General features: G+C 33.9%; 1 protein-coding gene across 3 annotated transcripts in view; it reads right to left on the reverse strand.

Moving 5' to 3' along the window:
• The window catches only part of LOC105475424 (semaphorin 3D), a 195,646-nt gene that overhangs the window by 34,471 nt on the left and 138,154 nt on the right, over positions 1-23,021 (reverse strand). For all 3 annotated transcript variants that reach the window (XM_011730635.3, XM_011730636.3, XM_011730637.3), the window contains 3 exons: positions 13,198-13,312; positions 11,701-11,770; positions 8,134-8,278 (listed from right to left, as the gene is read on the reverse strand). In XM_011730635.3, coding sequence (XP_011728937.2) covers positions 8,134-8,278; positions 11,701-11,770; positions 13,198-13,312 — 330 coding nt within the window. The remainder of the gene's footprint in view (positions 1-8,133; positions 8,279-11,700; positions 11,771-13,197; positions 13,313-23,021) is intronic.

Raw genomic sequence — 23,021 nt, forward strand, 5'->3', positions numbered from 1 at the left:
CATGAAGGAATCAACTTCTATATCTCCATTAACTGTGCCCAATCTGAAGAACTGAATGCTGAGCCTGTTCTGTTGTCCTCTAGATCCCACAGAGAAATCCATTTGAGATGCCAAACTAGACAAACCACAGATTCCTGATATTGTCCTGGTTGGTGGTCCTAATTGTATCCCCACAATTTAGTAGCTTCTCCAAGGCATCTTCAATGGAAAAGAACTGAATGAGCGTATCATTTGATGAAGCTGTTGCTTATGATGCAGCTGTCCTATCTGGAGACATCTCAAAATGTTCAAGATTTTCTGTTTTTGGATGTCACTCCTCTTTCACTTGATATTAAGACTGCTGATGGAGTCATGACTGTCCTCATTAAGTGTGATACTACCATTCCTACCAGGCAGACACAGACCTTCACTGCCTACTCTGACAAGCCTAGCATGTCATTACCAAGGATAAAAATCTTGTTTGGCAAGTTTGAGCTCACAGGCATACCTCCTGCACCCCTTGGTGTTCATCAGATTGAAGTTACCTTTGATATTGATGCCAAGGGCATCCTCAATGTCTACTATCACTGATGACAAGGGCCATTTGAGCAAGGAAAACATTGAGCCTATGTTCCAGGAAACTAAGAAATACAAAGCTGAAGATGAGAAGCAGAGGGACAAGGTGTCATCCAAAAATTCACTTGATTCCTATGTGTTCAACATGAAAGCAACTGTTGAAGATGAGAAACTTCAAGTCAAGATTAACAGTGAGCACAAACAGTAGATTCTTAGCAAGTGCCATGAAATTATCAACTGACTTGATAAGAATCAGACTGCAGAGAAGGAAGAATTTGAACATGCACAGCAAGAGCTGGAGAAGTCTGCAAGTCCATCACAAACAAACTGGACTAGAGTGCAGAAGGCATGCTAGGAGGAATGTCAGGGGGATTTCCTGGTGGTAGAGCTCCTGCCTCTGGTGGTGATTTTCAGGGCCCACCACTGAAGAGGTTGATTAAGCTAACCCAAGTATAGATGAAGCATTGTTCTACACAGTTAAAGCACCGAAGAACCCAAATTTGCTGCAAATTCTATGGCAGTTTTAAGGTCAAGTTGCTATAATAAATTAGTGGGCATTCTCAATGCTTGAATATGGAACATGTGCACAAGGAAAGGAAATAACATTGCACTTTATAAACATTGTATTGTAAGTGGAATGTCTTAAACAAAACTGTATTTAAAGTTGGTATCAAAAAAAGATTAAACAAAAGAAAACTAACCACAACCTCCACCCCTGAATAAAAAAAAGATTTTGAGCTGAAAATGAGCATTTACTTAGTGTCTCTAGTGTTGGATAGTGGAAGAGGCAATGCTGGCGTGAGAAGTCCAGTCTCTAGGTTTTCTATCCGGGCTGTTTCTTACCATGTTATGATGTTCCTTAAATATGGCTTTGTTTCAAATTTTTGAACCAATAAATTTTCAGGAAACCTTAGAATCACCATTTTTCACCAACTATTTTTTTTAAACTATGTAGATACAAAAAAGTAAAAATAAAAGGCTTTTCTCATAGTTGAGCTATTAATAGAAATTATCATGCCTTTATGTTCATCAGCGTCCACATAGTAAAACGAACTTATGAAATATTTAAAAAATACTTATAACTACCTCCTTTTATTTCCTACCAAAAAATGGAGACTTAGTTGGGAAATTCATGTGTAAACTTTTATCTGTAAAAGTAAAACTAAAACAACTAACATTTAACACAATAACAATTTGGGAGTAAATAGAATTTAAAAAGGAATTGTTATTTTTACAAAATCAAACATTTAGTAGTTGTTTAAAAATGGTGGCAAAAGGATTCAAGAAAAGTAAAACATGCATTCTTTTTGATAAGGGAATGGTTTAAAACTGAAACTCACTTTTGAGCAAACATTTATTAATACTTTACATTTACACATAAATCTAAAAAATACCTTGACAACACAAAATAAAACTGCAGAGTACATCAGTTATAAAAAATCAACTATCAAATTGGAAATTTTCTGCCTTTACAAATCTTTCTTACATTCTGGGTTTTCTAGTAGTTTGTTATTTTGGGTTGGATTCAATTTGGTTTCTGTCTCTGACCTGTATGATTTATTCACTGTATCATGGACCCTTTAATATTTTATTTCACTTGGAACTTCCTATTACCAAGACCCGGCAGGTCAATAATGATTGAAAAAATCCTCCTGAACAAAATATGGCTTGTTCAAATATTCTATCTGGACAGCAGAGGGCAGAAGAATCACTTGAAGTGAAGGCATTCTGTAATATATCCTTTTGCATCCTTGCATTTCTAGGCTTATTAACATTGCAGAGCAGTGATGTCACGGTTAAGCTAGGAGTTTAAGTTTGACTTTTTGTCAAAGAAGTACAGCATTCTGTCAAAACCAAAAACTTAAAGTAAGCATGGCACACTGCAAGTTGTAGTGTTTATTTAACTGAGTGATAATGTCAACAGAAGTAACTACTGGGAGAACAACTTAGAATTCAATCTTAATAGCAATACAGGTGCAGAAAATGTAAAAACAATTTTTTTTAAAGTAATCTATGTTAAAGCTTTAACTTAAGTGTAATACAGCTTTTAGTAAAGGTTCTAACAATTTCATAGAAAGCAAATTAATCAGCAATACTTTTATTAAAGTAAGATGTGTTCCTCTGAATTGCAGTAAGATAAATAAGTGTAATAAGGTTTCAAAATTCATTATTATTTGTGCAGAGAATAGACAAATCTCTGGAAAAAATAGCATAAGGTTCTGTTTGGTTGTTCATTTGTTATCATTTTGAAGGTAGAACAAAAGGTGGGTTAATGGCTTTTGATTTGGAGTTAAGTAGAGTAAGTTTAATTCCAGTTATAACAATCCATAAGCTGTGAGATCATGAACATATGTTTACCCTCACTGGGCTTGTTTCTTATCTATAAAATTGGGATAATAATACCTATGTGTTTGTTTTAAGAATGTAGTGAGATAACATATAAGGGCTTATCAGAGTGTCTGGATCGCAAGGAGTGTTAAATCATGACTTTGATCAAAATATGCTGGATATTTAGAGAAACAGAATCATAACTTCATGTAAACAAAAATTACTGAAATTGGGCTGCTTTTAGAAAACAAATAATAAAGAATGCCAGGAGATAATGTAAAATTCAATGCAGCTAATTTTAGGTGGGACATTTGGCAGTATATCAGTGAGATATATATTAGGAAATAAGTGCATATTAGATAATATTAACGAATAGAGAGAGAAGATTGATCAGAAAATTCAAGATCCCTCTTCATTCTGCTGTTTTTGGCAATATGATATTGGTAAAGTTATTTAATTATTCTGGGTATTCATTCCCTCCCCTGTAAAATGAGGGTGAATTATGTGGTCTTTATCATTCACTCCAGTTCTTACATTCTCAAATTTTATAAGCATACTTACCTGATATGCTGTGAAATATAATTTCAATGATTTTATGTGTAGTGTTATTAATGGTAAAGTTAGTTTCTGTAAAGTGTATTTGTATAACAGATTTTCACATCACATACATGATGCTCCTAAATTCAACATCAGTATTCTAAATATAAGACATAACGTAGAAAAGCAGACTAATAGCATTTAATGCTAATAGAAAACAAGATGTTGTAAAAATGATTGAAGAAGCAATGAAGTAAAAGGCTACCTATCTATGCATGATTTTAGACTTTTCAAATTTGGTCACAGTGATTTCAAAGAGAATACATAAGTAACTAGTTATTTGGAAATAGCTGATGTCCTTAGCTACAACAGATTTCTATATAAAGTCCGCAAATATGTTAGTAGAAATGATTGTCACTATTCTAACACAGAACCAATTGGATAGGGTTGATCAATAAAAATATTTTAAAATACCTCAATATTGTTAGTCTCGTACTAATAAATTTATATTATGTGGTTTCTACTTATCTAAAGAGAGCATAGATATAACAGTTTAATTCAGTACAACAAAAAGAAAATCTTCCTTCCTTTAACCACGCCTGTAAAAATAAATAAATAAATTTTGACAGTAACTGGCATGTTTAAAATCTCTCTGTTCTATAAAGGGACATAATATTTGATGAAAGAGAGTTTTCTCGGTGGAGTCTTCCAGAGGGAGACTTGGTCTTTCTGTCTCTATAACCGATTATCACCTTAATAGAGGCTACGGTGGAAAGATTCATTATTAGGCATGGTTCTCAGAGCTCAACTTCAGGTGCAAATGCTTTTACATATTTTTAAAGGCATAGAAATTGTCTGATAAACATTAATGTTGAGAAAAAATTGAGTAACAACTCTCTTAAATGACCCTTCTTTAGTCCTAATAATGCTTTTGTTTTCTCAAGTTGTTAGAAAGGAAAAAATAAGTATTTATTTGATGGTTTAGATACAGGCTATTTGCTAAATAATTTTGAACTTTCAAGACAATTTCTTACAGCATAAAGACTGTATTCTGAGTAGCCAGCAGAAGAGACCACTATGTTGAACATAATTTGGTGTTTCTTTTCTCATCAATGAAAGACACTCCTCACTGACATTTTTGTTTTCCTACTTTTGGGGAGTCATTTACTCATATTTCAGAGAAGTGTATGTGTACTTATGAGGACAGTCATGTAAAACGGGAGTTCTCTTTAAGCTTTGCATGACATTCACAGCTGTTCTAGGCAGCAGCAGGGAAAGCGGTGACAACCACCACTTGTAAAGCATCTTAACTTACACTCGAGTTGGAAAATAATGTAACCGTGATGCATCAGCATGTAGTCATTTTGATAATTATTTTCTATTTCTGAGTATTATAGGACTCAATGTCTACATATGCAAATAATTTGTTATTGTTGTAATAAATGTGAATAGTTTCAGCTTCCAATTCATTCTCCTATGATATCTAGATAATTGAAAAAAAAAAAAAAAATGGCCTGAATGGTGACAGTCTTTATTAAAAACAAATAAAAACAAAAACAACCCAAAGCCAAAAAGCTCATGTAGTAAGAGAAGGCTCAGAATGTGACAGTCTATAATATGTAACCCCAAAGTATTAATACCGTAAAATTTACCCAGCTAGAGCCGTTTCCCAATTTTAATCACACACACACACACACACACACACACACACACAAACACACACTCCTATGGAAGGTTAAAAATTTTAATTTAACATTTTTATAGTGCAATATCATAGTATAAAAACTAATAACTGGGACTTAGAGTAAGAACAATGACCTTGAATCACAGTAGAAACCAAGAATTTGGAGCTTGGGGTTGAAACCCAGTCCTATTACTAATTAGCTTTGTGATCCTGAGCAAGTTACTGTATCTGTCTGTGCCTGACATTCCTCATCTGCATCATGGAATAAATGATAATAGCATGTGTTTCATGGGATTATGATCGGTATTAAGGAAGTTAATATTTGTAAAACATCTAGAAGAATATCCCCATATCCTAAGTGCTATATTACTGTTCAAATATAAGTAAATGAAACTAGCAAGTACAGCTATGATATTCAATGAATAAAAAATAGTTAAAAAAGAGAATGACCTAGGCCAGGTCCAGTGGCTCATGCCTGTAATCCCAGGACTTTGGGAGGATGAGGCAGGCAGATCATCTGTGGTCAGGAGTTCGAGACCAGCCTGGCCAACATGGTGAAACACAGTCTTTATTAAAAATACAAAAATTACAGGTGTGGTAGTGCACACCTGTAATCCTAGCTACTCTGGAGGCCTAGGTAGGAGAATTGCTTGAATCCGGGAGGAGGAGGTTGCAGTGAGCCGAGATTGCACCACTGCACTTCAGCCTGGGCAACAGAGCAAGACTCTGACAAAAAAAGAAAAGAATAACCTAATTAAAAATTGGGCTAAGTACTTGAATAGACATTTCTCCAAAGAAGACATATGAATGGCCAATGGATACGTGAAAATTGTTCATCACTAATCATCAGTGATATTGAAAACAAAACCACAATGAGATATCACTTCACATCTGTCAGGATGGATAATATGGATAATATCATAAAAACAAAAGGTGAGTATTAAGGAGGATGTGGGGAAATTGGAACCCTTGCACACTGTTAGTGGTAATGCAAAATGGTACTACCACTATAGAAAACAGTGTGGCAGTTCTTAAAAAAATTAAAAATAGAACTACTACATGATGCAGCAATCCTGCTTCAGGATATTTATCTAAAATAATCAAAATTCAGATATCAAAGATATATGAAATATTATCACTCTTAGATAACTGCAGCACTATTCACAATTGCCAAGACATGGAAACAACCTAAATGTCTGTCAACAGATGAATGGATAAAGAAAATTTATGGTTGGGGTGTGTGTGTGTGTGTGTGTGTGTGTGTGTGTGTGTTTGCGCGTTATATGTATACAATATATCTGGGATTATATATTATATATCTATATACATATGAGACTTGTATCATATATATAAATGTATATATGATACATGATACATTTAGACATTCACACATCATACATATATTTATATATGATATATGCATCATATATGTATATATCTATATACATGTGATACATATATATCTCTATATGTGCATATAGAGATATATATATGGGATGTGTGTGTGTGTATATGCATAAAATGGGACTGCATTCATCCTTGAAAAACAAGGAAATTCTACATACACTATGCAACAACATGAATAAATCTTAAGGACGTTATGTTGAGTGAAATAAGCCATTTGCAGAGAAATAAACACTGCATGATTCCACTTATATAAGGTATCCATAATAGTCAAAATAATAGAATCAAAAAGCAGAATGGTGGTTTCCAAGGGCTAGGAGGGAGCAAAACGGGAAGTTACCAATCAGTGGATATAAAGTTTCTGTTAGTTAAGAAGAACAAGCATTAGAGATCTGCTGTACAACATTGTATCTATACTCAATAATAATGGCTGGTAAATTTAAAAATTTAAGGGGATAGGCCTCATGTTAAATGTTCTTATCACAATATTAAAAAGTGAGAAAATTAAAAAATGACTCCTGAAAATCATGCTATTATTTAAAAAAAAAACACGCTTTCACAAACATTGTTATTACTTTATAATCAAGTCAGAAACTATCCTTGAAACAAATTTATATTGAGGAATTATTAAGGGGAAATAGAGATGGTTGTATAGTATGCTTCCCAAATTTAATTAAGTTATATAACAGGAAGATGGAAACAGAATTCAGAAAGCATATCTACCAGCTGGTTCTCCTTTAAGAATGAACATATGAAAAGATAATATTCAGTAAAACTTGAGGAGTTAAGTCAATATTTTTTCTCAGATATTTTGGTAATCATTTTATACCTCTTGGTTGTAATATTCAGAATAAATCCAAAATGAAAAAACACATTTTTCCTCTAATATTAGGTCAATAAATAATCCTGATGTTAACATAACTTAAACTGTCATAGTAATATCAACAAACGTTTTAAAAATCCTTTTACTTAAAATGCATATAACAGCATTTTGAACTGCAGTTGTTTTTTGTTTTAAACAACTGTATAAACTTTAAAATACATTCTTACATCATTTGTGCTTTAAACATGATTTATACTATTTGAAAAAAAATTTTGACTGAGGGTTGTCTAAAATTCCTTTCCCATTTAAAAAATGCATGTTATTCTAAGGTACAATTAAGTAAAGAAAAGATAAATGCATACCAAAAAAGAGATAAATTAAGTGAACCATTATGATGTGGTCTTTTCAAAGTAGAAGTGGGGATTAGAAGACTAGAGCTATCTGCAGAGCTGTATGTGAGAAATAATACTTCTTTGACATTTCCATCTAATTTAGAATAGCTGTCATTCTAGATAACTAAATCTTTCCAGTGATTCTATAAACATAAACATGCTGGGGATAAGCTCCATATTGTCAGCATGGTTACATCCTTATGACATAGTCCATTGTTTCTCAAAGTAACTAAAATTCTTAGTGAAATGTTAAATTTAAATGAAGGATGAAAATGCTAATACATCACTGCAAATAAATAATGGTTATTACAGCACATGTGGCTCTGGTGAATAGCAGAATTTATCACAATTAAATTAGGAATTAAATATGAGCTTAGGAAAATAATTTGATTATTAGGTTGGATACATACTGTACCAGGCCGTGGATAAGGAATTCTCCCATCATACTGCACCCAACGATGGTCTGCACTTTCCTTATGAGCATACGGACCGTTAAAAACGGCTCTGATGTCAGCCATGCTATACACACAAACAGCAGAGCCTTTGAAGATGGAGCTGAAAAAATAAGCGACATCATTCAATCATTCACTGATGAATTCAATAAACATTGATTGAGCACATACTACCAGCAGGTGCTGTGGACAAAATTTACTTAGCACATTAAATTTGACGAGCACTGTAGACACAATGTACCTATGTCCTCAAGTGGCTTATAGCCAAACAATTCTAAACAAGGTGCAATAATAACTCCATTGCCAGTAAATATGGTAAGCAAAGTAGAACATGCATGGGTACCCAGTATTGGGCTGCCAACTAAGTTTTCAGGGAGGAGGTGTCATCTAAATTGACACCTAATAGATAAACAGAAATTATCTAAAACAAACCCTGGAGGATAAAGAGGAATATATGCATGAAAGATTGTTATATTTTTCTATATGTTCTTCTATTTTATTTAAAGTTATCATAGTGTAATGCATTTCAAAGAGCTTACAAAATAAAAAAGTGATATTATTTATTTTAAAAATAATTATTTAAATATTTTAATAATAATACTCTCATTTGTTTTCTTACAATGAATGAATATCTATAAACATTATTTGCTAAATTACTTATATGATTTTTATTAAACTGATTTTAAAATGTTGAAACAATCTTTTTCTTTTTGGTCCTCAAATTTATGAGTTTATGTATTACAGCAGCTCATCTGATACTTAAAGTAATTAAAATTACACAGGATTAGAGAAAGTATTAAGAGGCAAAAAACTCCATAGGAATGTTTTCAAATTTTTGCAAGCTAATAAAAATGAACACTAATCAGATGTCTTTTTATTTTGCTTTATTTCTAGAAATTAAAAGATACTTTGAGTTGAAAACTTTTAATCATTCCCATTTTCAAAAATGAGATCACCCTTTATGATCTAAGAAATATATTAAACATTTTAGCATTAACAAGCTAATGATTCTCTAGCATGGAAACTCAATTATTAATATTCTTGGAGTGACATTAATGGGAACCTTTAGAGAGGTAACAGTAAATAGGTAGGTGGGAGAAAAGTAGCTGCTGAGAATAGAGGTGGTGTTGCCACAAAAATCACAGAACCTGCCTAGGATATTTTAAAGGTATGATGCCTCATGCTTAATGGCATTGCCATTATTGTAGGTTAATTATGTCTTCTTGCTGGACAAAGGATGTGATATGCATTCCAATGTCACCTTGGTCTTTAGGATGGCATTAAAAACAAACGAATAAAGTATAAGAAGAACAAAGAACTAACTTGTAACTTCAAACTCTGGGTGGGCAGAAACTTAATAGAGAAAAAAACGAACTATCTTGGGGCTATATTTTCCTGGCACATATCCGTGCCTTGTGTGTGGAGCACAGTGACTTCAAAGAAAGTGCTGCAATTGGAAAGGTGCCAATGGAACTGGGATTGAGATACTTGACTAGAGGCACTTTTTATACCTTTTTACATTAGGATATAAATTAACAGAAAAATGGAGTCCAAAATAGCAGCTTCCTAGGAAATCGTCTTTATTCTCATATTTAAACATTCACATCCTATATCTTATAATTAACCAAATAGTGTTTTGTTTTCTGATATATTCTGAACCAGCAGTGCATTTCAGTTTATGAATAAGGTATTGTGAACTAAATGAGGATTGTGCCACAGAAAAAAAATTATATTGTGCATATAAATAGATTAAAAATTTATTCACTAGGAGGCAGTAAGACCTTTTCTTCAGTACCAATATCAGTATCTTCAATTCCTTCTATGCTGATGTCAATATACATTGATAACGATTGAGAGCAAAACTGGAAAATATGAAAACTATTTCCAACAATGTAGGCAGTCATAGGGAACAGGAGTAAGGGTGTGCTTTGAACATAGTCAAATTTAAATTACTGAATTCAATAAAATTAAGGCAGGGGGGCCTACATATTATTTGAGAAAGTTTTATAGATGCTAGTACAACTTTTTTTTTTTTTTTTTTTTGAGACAGAATTTCCTTTTGTTGCTCAGGCTGGAGTGCAATGGTGCAATCTTGGCTCACTGCAACCTCCGCCTCTCAAGTTCAAGTGATTCTCCTGCCTCAGCCTCCTGAGTAGCGAGGATTACAGGTGCCCACCACCACACCTGACTAATTTTTTGTATTTTTAGTAGAGATGGGGTTTCACCATGTTGGGGAGGCTGGTCTCAAACTCCTGACCTCACCTGACTAATTTTTTGTATTTTTAGTAGAGATGGGGTTTCACCATGTTGGGGAGGCTGGTCTCAAACTCCTGACCTCAGATGATCCACCCACTTTGGTCTCCCAAAGTGTTGGGATTACAGGCGTGAGCCATCACGCCCAGCGATGCTAGTACAGCTTTTAAGAAAGTCAGAAGGTCTCAATGATAAGTACATGAGAGCATTATGCAAAAAGAAGACAAAAATACAGGAGTAGAAAACATGAAATTATCTTCATTTTCAATCTTTTTTTTTTTTTTTTTTACTACTTATAGGCTGCTTCTCTTTGAGCAAGTAATGTAAACATTCTTTGCCTAAATTAGTAAAGCGGTGAAATACTCATAATAGCCACACCTATCTTTGTAGGGTAACTGGGAAATGATAATAGGATAGCATGTGATGATGTTTTAAAACTTAAGAGTGTCCCATCTCATGATTATAGCCTTAAAAATGAACTTAAACATTTACCCACGTATTTCCTTAGTACTATCAGTATGACACATATCTTGGAATTACGATGATGAATATATGCAAACAACTTTTTTTTTTTTTTTTTTTTTTTGGTGACAGGGTCTCTCTGTGTCACCTAGGCTGGAGTACAGTGGTACCATCATGGCTTACTGCAGCCTCTACCTCCCAGGCTCAAAGACTCCTCTGACCTCAGCCTTCTGAGTAGCTGGGACTACAGACATGTGCCTCCATGCCCAGCTAAATTTTTTTATTTTTATTTTTGTAGAGACTGGGTCTCACTGTGTTGTCCAGGCTGGTCTTGAACTCCTGAGCTCAAGTCATCCTCCCCTTGGACTTCCAAAGTGCTGGTATTATAGGAGTGAGCTGCTGAGCCCGGTCTGCATATGCCTTTCGTACACAGAAAATTTATTTTAGGATTTTATCTCACAGATATATTTGTTCCTATGGGGAATGGCATTTGAACAAGATTAGTCACTGAAGCATTATATGCAAAAGTAGGAGTTTGGAAATAACAGAAATATCCACGTTCAGATGACTGGTTAAATAACTTGTCGTAATTATTATAGGGAATGCTATGCTGGTGTAAAAAGAAAAAATATATGATTTTTACATTGATATTAAATGATTTTTAAGGAACATTAAGTAAAATGGTAAAATGAAAAAAAAATGTTTACGACATGCTACTACAAAGGCAGGGACAAAAAGATCCTATAACTATATTGGCTTGCATACATATACAATTCTCTAAAAGCATTAAAAGCATTTTGTTGAACATACCTGGTTGTAGTAAAGACTCCGTATACTACAGGATTTCTTTCATCTCTTGTGGGGAGTAAATATATATCTTCTATTAAAGGGAAAAAATAAATATTTACTCTTATTTTTCAGTATTACATTTGCTTTTTTGTTAATAATACAACTGAAACTCTGAAAATCTAAACAGTTTATAAGATTAAAATAACAGAGGCACTATATTATGCCTTGAGAAATCAAATATAAGATTGTTTTTTTCTCACTGACTATGTATAGTATGGTACAATTGATAATCTCTAAGGCAGTTTCCAATTAGAAATCTTTGATTTCATAGAAAATACAAACCAAAAAATAAGTAATTTTTACCCTCTAATGTGAAAAAGTTCTGTCCTATAATTGTGTCATTAGTAATTAATTTACCTTTTTTTTTCTTTTCTTTTCTTTTTTTTTTGATGGAGTCTTGCTCTATCACCCAGGCTAGAATGCAGTGGCACGATCTTTTCTCACTGCAACCTCTCCCTCCTGGATTCAAGCAATTCTGCTACTTCAGCCTCCCAAGTAGCTGGGATTACAGGTGCCCACCACCAGCCCGGCTACTTTTTATATTTTTAGTTAACAGACAGTTTGAACTTCTGACCTCAAGTGATCTGCCTACCTCCGCCTCCCAAAGTGCTGGGATTACAGGCGTGAGCCACCACGCCCAGCCTCATTTACTTATTTGGTAACCGTAAGGAAATAGTTACCCCAAAATTAGTGCAGTATTGACAGTAAGTTATGTGCGAATAATATTCTTTAAAAGATTAAGATGTGAATGTGCTTACACACAATATGAGAGGTCATCCATGATTACTCAATATATACTTTAAGCTTGTAAAATACACAATACTGATGAAATAATTTAATGATACAGATTATCATTTATACATTACATGGCAAAAACAAGAACAAGTTCAAGAAGCTAAAAGCTAATAATGCTAACATTATACACAACCAAAAAAGAAAAAAAAATCATTCTAGGACTTGGAAGGAGTTTTTGAGGGAGTGAAGAGGAGAAGTGAAATAGAAAAAGCTGTCTACTGCTTGTGCTTATTCTTTTCATCAACAAGTCGGAGGGACAGTGTTCACCAAGTCTCCTGTACTTGCCAGCAGAGGGCATCCGTGGAAAAAGGAATCCAACTTTTCCTAACTATAGAAGGTGGCTCCTTTCAAAATGAAAGACTGCACAGAGAATGGATGAACTTTGTAGTTTCAGAGCTCATACCTTTCTGTGTCTTGCTGGAGTTTTGTTTCCTTCACTTACTTTGAGGACTCTTACAAAGAGAAGAGTTACTGCATTACTACGTGTGCCCAAACCTAGAGCACTTCCATGTACTTTGCGTGTGAATTTCAGTAAGAACCACTCCTGTAAGGTTTGCTCAGCTATAATTAATCAGGCCAAATTGGAGCCAAAGGGAAACAAATGCCAAGTTACTTAATTAGGCAGTAAGGCTTTTCCAAGAAAGGAGGAAAGAAGGAACTTACGAAGCTCATCAAAGTAAGTATCTGCCCCATCACTTCCAGGAATTGAGCAAATCAATCTGGCCTTAAGAAAAGTCGTCCACTTGTTTATCAGGCTGCGTTGTCCTCCTACATCATTCTGACATGGAAAACAAAAACAAAAGATAAATATTTACCAGCACAATTCTTTCATTCACGAAAACTGGTAGCTATTACAGGTATTACAGTGTTTTATTGATGCCATTGTTTACAAAGACACGGGATCCAGATATTGAATCCTTGAACTTTAAAATAAGGGAAAAGATAGTATATGCCCTCAATCTTAAATGTTTTTCTCATTGTTAAATGAATTCAATACAAGCAATTCAGCTCTACTGGATGAGTAGATGCATATAAGGTAATAGTAAAGGCAACTTGAAATTAAATCCCACCTGCCAATTTTTTTGCTTCATAACTTGCAAGAGACTATTTATTTTTTTAAGTCTCTACTTTCTCATTGATAAAAATGATAAATCTCTTGAAATATGGTTAGTTAATTTTGTTGTTGTTTTTCAGAGATGAGGTCTTTCTATGTTGTCCAAGCTGGAGTGCAGTAATTATTCACAGGTAAGATCATAGCCTCAAACCCCTGGGCTCAAGTGATCCTCCCACATTAGCCTCCTGAGTAGCTGATACTACAGGTGCATACAACTGTACCCAGCTGAAATACGGTTAGTTTGATGAGTAAATGGGGAAAAAAAAAGTCTATAAAATGCTTAGCATAGTCCCAGGCAACTTGAGTTCAATGAATGCTAGTACTGGCTTGTATAGTATTTATAGGATTAAAAACAGTATTTGTAGCCTTTAGCAATATGTCTCTTTATAGACTTAAAAGTCTTTTTCAAATTTAATATCTTACTGATTAAACATCAATGCAACATAAACATATGCATAATAATACATATATAGAAACCATCCTTTTGCCTATAATCACAGCACTTTGGGAGGCTGAGGCAGGAGGATCAGTTGAATCCAGTAGTTCTAGACCAGTATGGTCAACATAGTGGGATCTCATCTCTACAAAAATTAGTCATGTGTGGTGGTGTGTGCATGTAATCCCCGCTATTCAGAAGGCTGAAGGAGAAAGATTGCTTAAGCCCAGGGGTTCGAGGCTGCAGTGAGACATGGCTGTGCCACTGATTCTAGTCTGGGTGACAGAGCAAGATCCTGTCTCAAAAGCAAACAAAACCAAAACAAATCTTTTAAATAATATTTATCTATATTTTCCGTTCTTTATTTTTACTCTGAAATGATTCATTAAAAACGTTCTTTAAGCATTTAGCAAAACATAAACACTTAAATCAATTACACAATAAAAAAGATTACAGGCCGGGCGTGGTGGCTCACGCCTGTAATCCCAGCACTTTGGGAGGCCGAGGCGGGCGGATCACGAGGTCAGGAGATCGAGACCATCCTGGCTAACACGGTGAAACCCTGTCTCTACTAAAAATACAAAAAATTAGCCGGACGTGGTGGCGGGCGCCTGTAGTCCCAGCTACTCCGGAGGCTGAGGCAGGAGAATGGCGTGAACCGGGGAGGTGGAGCTTGCAGTGAGCCGAGATCGCACCACTGCACTCCAATCTGGGAGACACAGCGAGACTCTGTCTCCAAAAAAAAAAAAAAAAAAAAATCACAGTATTCAATAATTCAGCATAAAAATTTATATTCTCATTTTTAAATTAATATATACCTGTTGATATGGTTTGGCTCTGTGTTCCCACCCAACTCTCATTTTGTAGCTTCCATAATTCCCACATGTTATGGGAAGGACTCTGTGGGAGATGATTGAATTATGGAGGTGGGTCTTTCCCATGCTGTCCTCGTGATAGTGAATGGGTCTCACGAGATCTGATGGTTTTAAAAACAGGAGTTGCCCTGCATAAGCTTTCTTTGCCTGCTGCCATCCAGGTAAAATGTGACTTGCTTGTCGTTGCCTTCTGGAATGTGAGGCCTCCACAGGCGTGTGAAACTGTGAGTCCAAGTAAACCTATTTATTTTATAAATTCCCCAGTTTCCAGTATGTCTTTATCAGAAGCATGAAAACAGACTAATACACCTGTGAACACTGAATAAGTATGATTTTTCGTTCATTTGACTCAACTAGCTCTGCTGTGCTTATGATAAAACTAATTTATTTAAATTACTACTGGAGCCTATCTTTTCCAATAATTTATTTACATTTAAGTATAAATTACAAAAAATCATTTATCCTTGAATCAATCTATGTTCTGTAAAGTTAATGAGAAGTTAACTGTTAAGTTTCAAGTCTGAATATCTAGAAACTTTCTTCTTTTATCTCTGAAATTAAACTAAATTAGAGAAAGGCATTTAAATGACTACAACAAACAGGAGAATTTGAAATCATATAAATACTATGCATGAAGAAAGGGGAAAGGGAAGAAGGAAAGGAAACCAGAGACCAGAGGTATTTTTATAGCCTTAGCACCTAACACCACGGGCATCTATGGTATGTGATACCCAGAGTGAATCATTTTTTACATTCCTTTCCCACTAAACAAAAGATACATTTTCAATAATAGTTCTGTAAAACTCAGGAACAATTACTATTTTCTTTATTTGCTCCGTAGTTTATAACACACAATTTTAAAATAATAACTTTGAAATTTAAAAGCAACAACACTCAATAAAATATTTCATGTACGAACTAAAAATTGGCACTTAAGGAACAAACTATCACACCTCATAGTTTGCACTATGTCTCACTGTTTTAAATTTTAAATGATTCCAAATCATTATGAACTTACTCTTGGAACATGTGTGTAACTGAGTACATGTGTGCTGGCGGCTGACTATCCTCACAAATATCCATATATACACATATACATATACATAATAGATACACAGTAGTAAACAACAATTTAAAATCTAGACTGAAAAGACTCTTCTATGATTAGCATATTGTCACTGATACTGTTTACAATTACTGGCATGTGGTGATAATAAAAAGCACAATAATTTTTAATTGGTTTTTGAATAATTTTTAATTCTTGCTAGACAATGCACTCCCTAAAATTCCCTCCACTCAACTCCCGATATGTCACTAAATCCCTATCACTGTTGAATGAAGACATGATTAGTAGTTAATACATAACTAAGAATAAAAGACAAAATTGAAAAAATTTTCAGAATGGTATAGACTAAGGGCCAAGGAGTTTGAGTTTCCTCTAAAATTTCATTATAGTGGGAAAATGGCAAAAGCTTCACTGAAGAGTTGGATTTAATGCTAACTTTTTACAATAATAGATGGGACCAAACTACATACGGAGAAATTGGTTCAGGAAATACACTTAGTGCTGGAAACTAGGGAAAAGGACAATGGGTGGAACAATCCAGCACATCTAGGGAGAATCAGGATAAACTGTGTTTAGTTGAAGACTGAGATCAATTAAAATAGTGAAGGAAAAAGTTATAAAAGTAAATTGGGGTAAGATCAAGGAAAGCTTTAATGCCAGGCCAGAGTGTCTGTATGTTATTAAGTTCGCATGAAGAACTACTAAAAAATTTAGTAATTGGTAAGGAAGTTAAATAATCAGTTTCCTTTTAAGAAAATGCATAATATATTCTATATAGTGACTCTCTTATAAAAAATGTCAGTAATTGCTCTTACATTTATATTTTATATACAATAACTTTATTATGAGTATCATTGTTAAAAAATAAAGTATATTTCAGCTAGTTATTGGATGATTACAGATGTCTGCAGATGCAGACAGATTTATCTAGATATGACTTATTTTTAATGCCAATATCCTCAGATCATTTATGAAAAAAGTCTATACATTAATAAGAATGAGCAAAAATATTGAATCTTTCTCCTAATGTAACAATGAGTTCTGTGTTCACATATAGTAGGATTCCAGTGAGAAGATGTATATCTGGAATTATCAGAAACTAAGATAATTTTAAATAAATTTAAAAATATATTTCCCCATCTATTTCATGACCCTTGGCTTAGACCTTTTTAAAGTAATATATCTAATCTTTACATTTTTCATCAGCTTTCTAGTTGTGCTAAGAAGAGCACTGGTAAAAAAAAACAATTTTATTTTAATGCATTCTTATATATTGATAGTATTTATTAAATTTTCTTTGCCTACATTTGTATGTTTTGAGAGGGTCAGCAGTGAATACTGAAAATAGTGTTGATTCAATAAATATAAACAAAGATATCAGTGATCATGAATATAATGCCAGAGACTCATGTTTGGCTTACCCAACTCAGAATATGTGCTGAAATTATTTTGTTAAGTGAATACATATATAAGCAGAATATCAGCTTAATGACATTCCTTTAACAGGCATACACAGTATTACTTCATAAAAATGAACAATTGTATCCTCTTTTAAACATTTTACTAAGTAAAAGCGACAATAAATGTTCATTTTCAAACATTGCCTCCCTTTCTATTTATAATTATCACTGATATTTAAGGTAACCATGAGAACATTCTAACTAGTAGAATAATCCTATCTAGATTTGAAGGACAGAGAAGGGATTTATACTGTACTTGCATTTCTTTTAACCTGATTTTAAAAAAAAATGAAATTTTTTGAATGAAATAATCTTACCTACCCATCCTACAGCCTTCTCTAGCCCCTCAGAAATAAAAAGATAAAAAAACAAGACAAAACAAAACCAAAAAAAATCCAAGCCAAAGATGAAAGCCACCTGTGGTCAGAAGGGAAACAAATACAGTTCCCGAGATAATAGCACTCAGGAATGGATTATAAGCATTTAATGACTGGATAGTAACTCTTACAGACATCCAGAAGCATGACCTGAGATGGCAAAGTTCAACTCACAAGGAGTTGTATTTCTCCTGCAGGGAAATGTCAGTTGGGTGGATTTTGTTGACCAGTTTCTCAGTCCCTGGATTTGTTTGCATATCCACACAATCTCCTCTAAGAACTTTAAGCCCAGGAGAGGGCTGAAAGAGAGGTAACCACTTTTGTACTAAATTGTCACCTCCTTGCTTATTTTTGTGAAGTTCTAAAGAATACAACCATCTCACTAACACAACAGATTTATTATTAAGATGTCAAAATCAGCAGTTCTTAGTCACCAGTCACTTCTGTGAGTCTCTACACTGTTTATCATTCACTTTTTGTAGTCAGGTTTCCAAAAGCCTTGACACCCTCTACTCAAAGATGCAGATGAAAGTAACAAAGAAATTATGTGTAAACAAGCCTGATCACATGTGTTCAATTTGGGTGGTAAGTAGAGAGGCTGCCTGTTTTCTTTTTCCTGTACTTTTCTAGGTGTTTGCAATATTTCTTAATTTAAAATGATTACTTAAAAAAAGAAAAAAATAAAGACAAAACAAACCACAATTTGCAATACTTCAGCAGCTTTAAAATATAGTACCTCTGAGTCGTTTGATGGTATGATGGCTACATGTTACGAATTACTAAGATCTTCTAATCATAGCGTCTACTAATAGGTAGATCAGACTTAAAGCAGGGTAATATGGCATTACATTTTCCTTCTACTGTCCCAGAAAAACTCAAACTCTTATAAATCTTACATAGACATGTAAAGTAGCTAGCAGCTGTCACACCTGAACTTTTATTGAGTGTGCCTTTTGACCTTTGGGTCACTATGCTGGGTTCCTCTGTTAAACATGATGTTATCTGTATATACCATCCATCCTCTTCAAGGATCCCTCAGTACTTTATAAACGTTGTCATTTTAACCTATATATTAGATAATAGTGGCTTTTGGAAAATGTAATAATTGACTTTCAGCTCCTATGCTCTTAAATCCTGAAGATTTTATAAAATCAGTTTACAAGATATTTGAAAACAAGTGTTTTGTTAATCTACTAATTTGTGTGCAGAGATTTGTAACCCTATTAATGAGTTTAAGTTGAAGGATACTATTTTCAAATCAATAGAAACTGGATAATGACAAAGTTTAAGAACTTTAAAAAAATAGTTGATGCTGGAGTTAGAGGTTATAAATTATTCTTTGCTTAACATTTAGTTATTTTACCTAATACTGCTCTTCTGTATCTTTGTGCAAGCAAGAGAATGAAATTCTCAGACTCTTTGAAAACCATGATATATGCATCCTTTGTGTGCCCCACTCCCTGTTCTACCCATTAGTAACACTTATGCTTATAGATTTTAGTTTGAATTAATACTACTCACCTTCTTTTGAAGCGTGATATAAATACTACAGTATTACAAATTAATAAAAACCTATTCCATTACTCAAACTAACACGGAGGCAAACACACAGGCTTCCTGTTGGCCATTTTTACAAATTCAACAAATAAGATTAGAGAAATTTAATACTTTTATCTTTTTGATTTAATGCCTGTTATATTTCAATCCATCATTAATATTATTTGCTTGATTTGTCATTTATAATAGATCCCACAGCAACTGTCCAATCTACATCTATCTGTGTTGTCTCAATCTTCACTGGGTTATTTCTAGAGACAGATTTTAGAATCTTTCTTTGAAAACTTAGTACAAATGATCTTCATGGGGCTGTATAAATAAATAATGATAAGGATAATCCAAACTCTGGGTGGCCTATTCAGAAGGTTGAAACTATGACCATGACATGGTAGAAACAAAAAGTGAAACCTGGCATAAGCCCCAAGGACACTCATTAGAAGTGTATGCCATATATTGACCTATATTACTATATTGTGAAGAAGATCTTAAATGAGTATATTTCAATACATTAAGTGAACGAATGGAAGATAGTGAAGTTATGCTCATTAAATCAAATGAAACAAACTATGTTGAAATTCACTTTTTAGCCTGTGGGTCTTCTTTTGCAATAGTTGCAATGCTATAACTATGTTTCATTTACCTGGTTCATTGGGATTAAAAAAAAAGGGTCTGACCACTAAAAAGTAAAGGCAAAAATAATAATATGAATTTTAAAAATAAGGTTGTGAGTTTTCACCTAACCATATTTGGCCACCAACTCAGGTAAGTTAAGTTGTAGAAACAACTATGTAACATAGAACATGTAGAAATATAACATGTAGAAACAAATATCTCTTCACTTATTTTCTTTGGCAACTGAAATTATAAGCATTTTTTAATATAAAGAGAAATTTATGGATACCATTTCTCTTGACTAGAGGAAGATCTATTGGTACTTGCCCTTTACTATTTTCAAAGGTTTTTGTCCCATTTCTGATACTTAGGAAGCCCCCCAAAATTCTTGACATATAATAACATAGAGTCTTTTACCTCACCTACTAATAATCTTGAAATAACTTAGAGGAAATAAAAATATACAAACTCAAACATCTAAGGAAAAGGATAGACAAGAAAAAAAACAAAAAAACAAAAAACAAAACCTTTTGTGGCAGGTATTAAACACACTAAGTTTTAATGGATAAATTCTATAGAGGCTTTCAAGGCAATTATTTTTTTTCTGAAAAAAACACTTCGTATTTAGAGACTACTATTTATGATTTGCTGTTAATGACTAAGCAAACAGAAATGGAGAGCATGTTTTTCTAACTACTTCAGAAACTCATAAAAATTATTGGAAATACAGGACTGGTGTAATACACTATCCTAAACAACTCAGTTTCTAAGATTTAGCACATTCAATTAGGTAAATCTAGGCATGTGAAGCAGTCCTTTTCAGGTAGAATCAGAGTTGATTCAATTAAAAAAAAAAAAAAAAAAAGCTGTAGCAAACAGTATAAACCCTTTCCTAGGAATTTCTCAGACAGGAAAATAGATGGAAGTGAAGCAAAAGCACATCTGTAACTCGTGGGCACTAAATCTCTCATTTAGGTTGTAAGTGACATGCTGAAAGTAAGCACAAAAACCACAGCTCAACAGAGATCAATAAATACGGAAAGTGTCATCGGCCTAAAAACACAAATCTTCAAAGGCAGTAATTGTCCAAATAGGACCATATATCAAAATAGACAATGCAAGTGGAATTGAAGCAAAGGGCTATTAATGAGACCCCCAGGCAAGTTATGTGAAAGGGCCATCCAAACTGAATTCCTGGCATGGGGAAAGGAAATACTGAAAAACAAAAAAGAGAATTGGCATAAACTACAGCTGGGATCTGGAGTAGACTCCCGTAAGTATAATGGAGAGCTCTTCCAAAAATGAATAGAATTAAAAAATAATGCAAAACAGCATTGAGGTGAAAAATTGAAAGCAAGTCTCACTGAAGAAACTAGTATTTCCACCCATTGGCTTAAAAGGTGGGGCATGAAGGGAAACACACACACACACACACACACACACACACACACAGAGTAATAAACATCACACAGACATAAATAATGGTATTTTGAAAGTACTAACTTGCAAAGTAAATAGACACAAATCTTTTCATGGGTTCATTTCATGTGGTTTTGGCTGTTCATTCAATTAGCATTTAATACCCCATCACAAAGATCTGTGTTATTTACCATCTACGAGAGCAGTTCTTTGGGGTGTAAGTTGCACCATTTTGTGCTTCAAAATATTGACTGCTTCACAAAATGAAAGAATTGTAGAGCTTGACAAGGACTTTAGAAATCCTTCAAGGTTAAACAATTTATTGGAAAAATAGAGTAAGTAGTTTGACTGGAAAGTGGGAACACTACTAAAAATAATCCATTAGAAAATGTGCTCTACCATGTACAATTATAAACATATTAAGTTTAAAAGACACTCTGTGGATGAAGGTACTTATTCTCCTCAGGCTCTCATTGATCAATATTGCCAAGTAAAATTATCTTTTAAATCAGTTTATTTATTGTGACTCTCTTCATTGATATCCCTTGACCAAAATTTGCATTGTTCAGATCATTTATGCAACTTTGTCCAAATACAGCTCCAAATTACTTTGACTGTGTTCAGAAATAAGATCAATCTTCAAAGCACAAATTCTCTTAAAGATAAAGAAAAATAATAATGGTAACTCCAGCCTTTAAAACTAATAAAATGACGTATCTTATCTTTGGTAACTAACCTGCCCCTAACACCACAAAATACACACACCACTACCATGAACACCAACTTCTTCCACTCCTAAGGACAGGTACACTGATACGGCTCCAAATGTATGTATGATGTGTGTGTGTGTGTGTGTGTGTGCATGCACGTGCACATGAACGTGTGCATATGTGTGATTGTTGGGATTAAATTCACTGTAGTGTGACCAGATATTTACATTATTTATTCATCAATCTCTTATAGTAAATTGTGGCATGCTTGTAAACTTATATATCTAAGTTACTCTTGTTTTTGGTAACTTCCTCAGTTTCTGTCACATCCAAATTCATATGATCTCATTAAAGCCTTACATTTGTTTGGTAAAACAGTCATGGAAGCAATAGGTCCCTGGTGTCCTCATTTGTTTAGGTTAAGAAACTGAGAGAATGAGAAGTAGAGCAAAATGTAAACCTAGATCTGATTTTAAGTTGAACATTCATATACTCCAGGCAAAGGTCATTGATGATATCTTTACTGCCAAATCTAACACCTAGTCTTTAATCGTAACCTTACTTGACCTGTTTTTGATAAGCGACATTTTTGATAGCTGCTTTCTTCTTGAAGCAGTCTTTTCCCCTGACTTGTGACAACACTCTTCTCCAGTTTTTCCACTCAGCAATGACACCATTCCACTCTGCAAATTGCCTTTGCAGACATTTTTCTCTTCTATTTCTTTTTTTTTTTTTTTTTTTTTTTTTTTTTTTTTTTTTTTTGAGACGGAGTCTCGCTCTGTCGCCCAGGCTGGAGTGCAGTGGCGCGATCTCGGCTCACTGCAAGCTCCGCCTCCCGGGTTTACGCCATTCTCCTGCCTC

Source organism: Macaca nemestrina, chromosome 4 (genome assembly GCF_043159975.1).
Source record: "Macaca nemestrina isolate mMacNem1 chromosome 4, mMacNem.hap1, whole genome shotgun sequence".
Taxonomy (NCBI): Eukaryota; Metazoa; Chordata; class Mammalia; order Primates; family Cercopithecidae; genus Macaca; species Macaca nemestrina.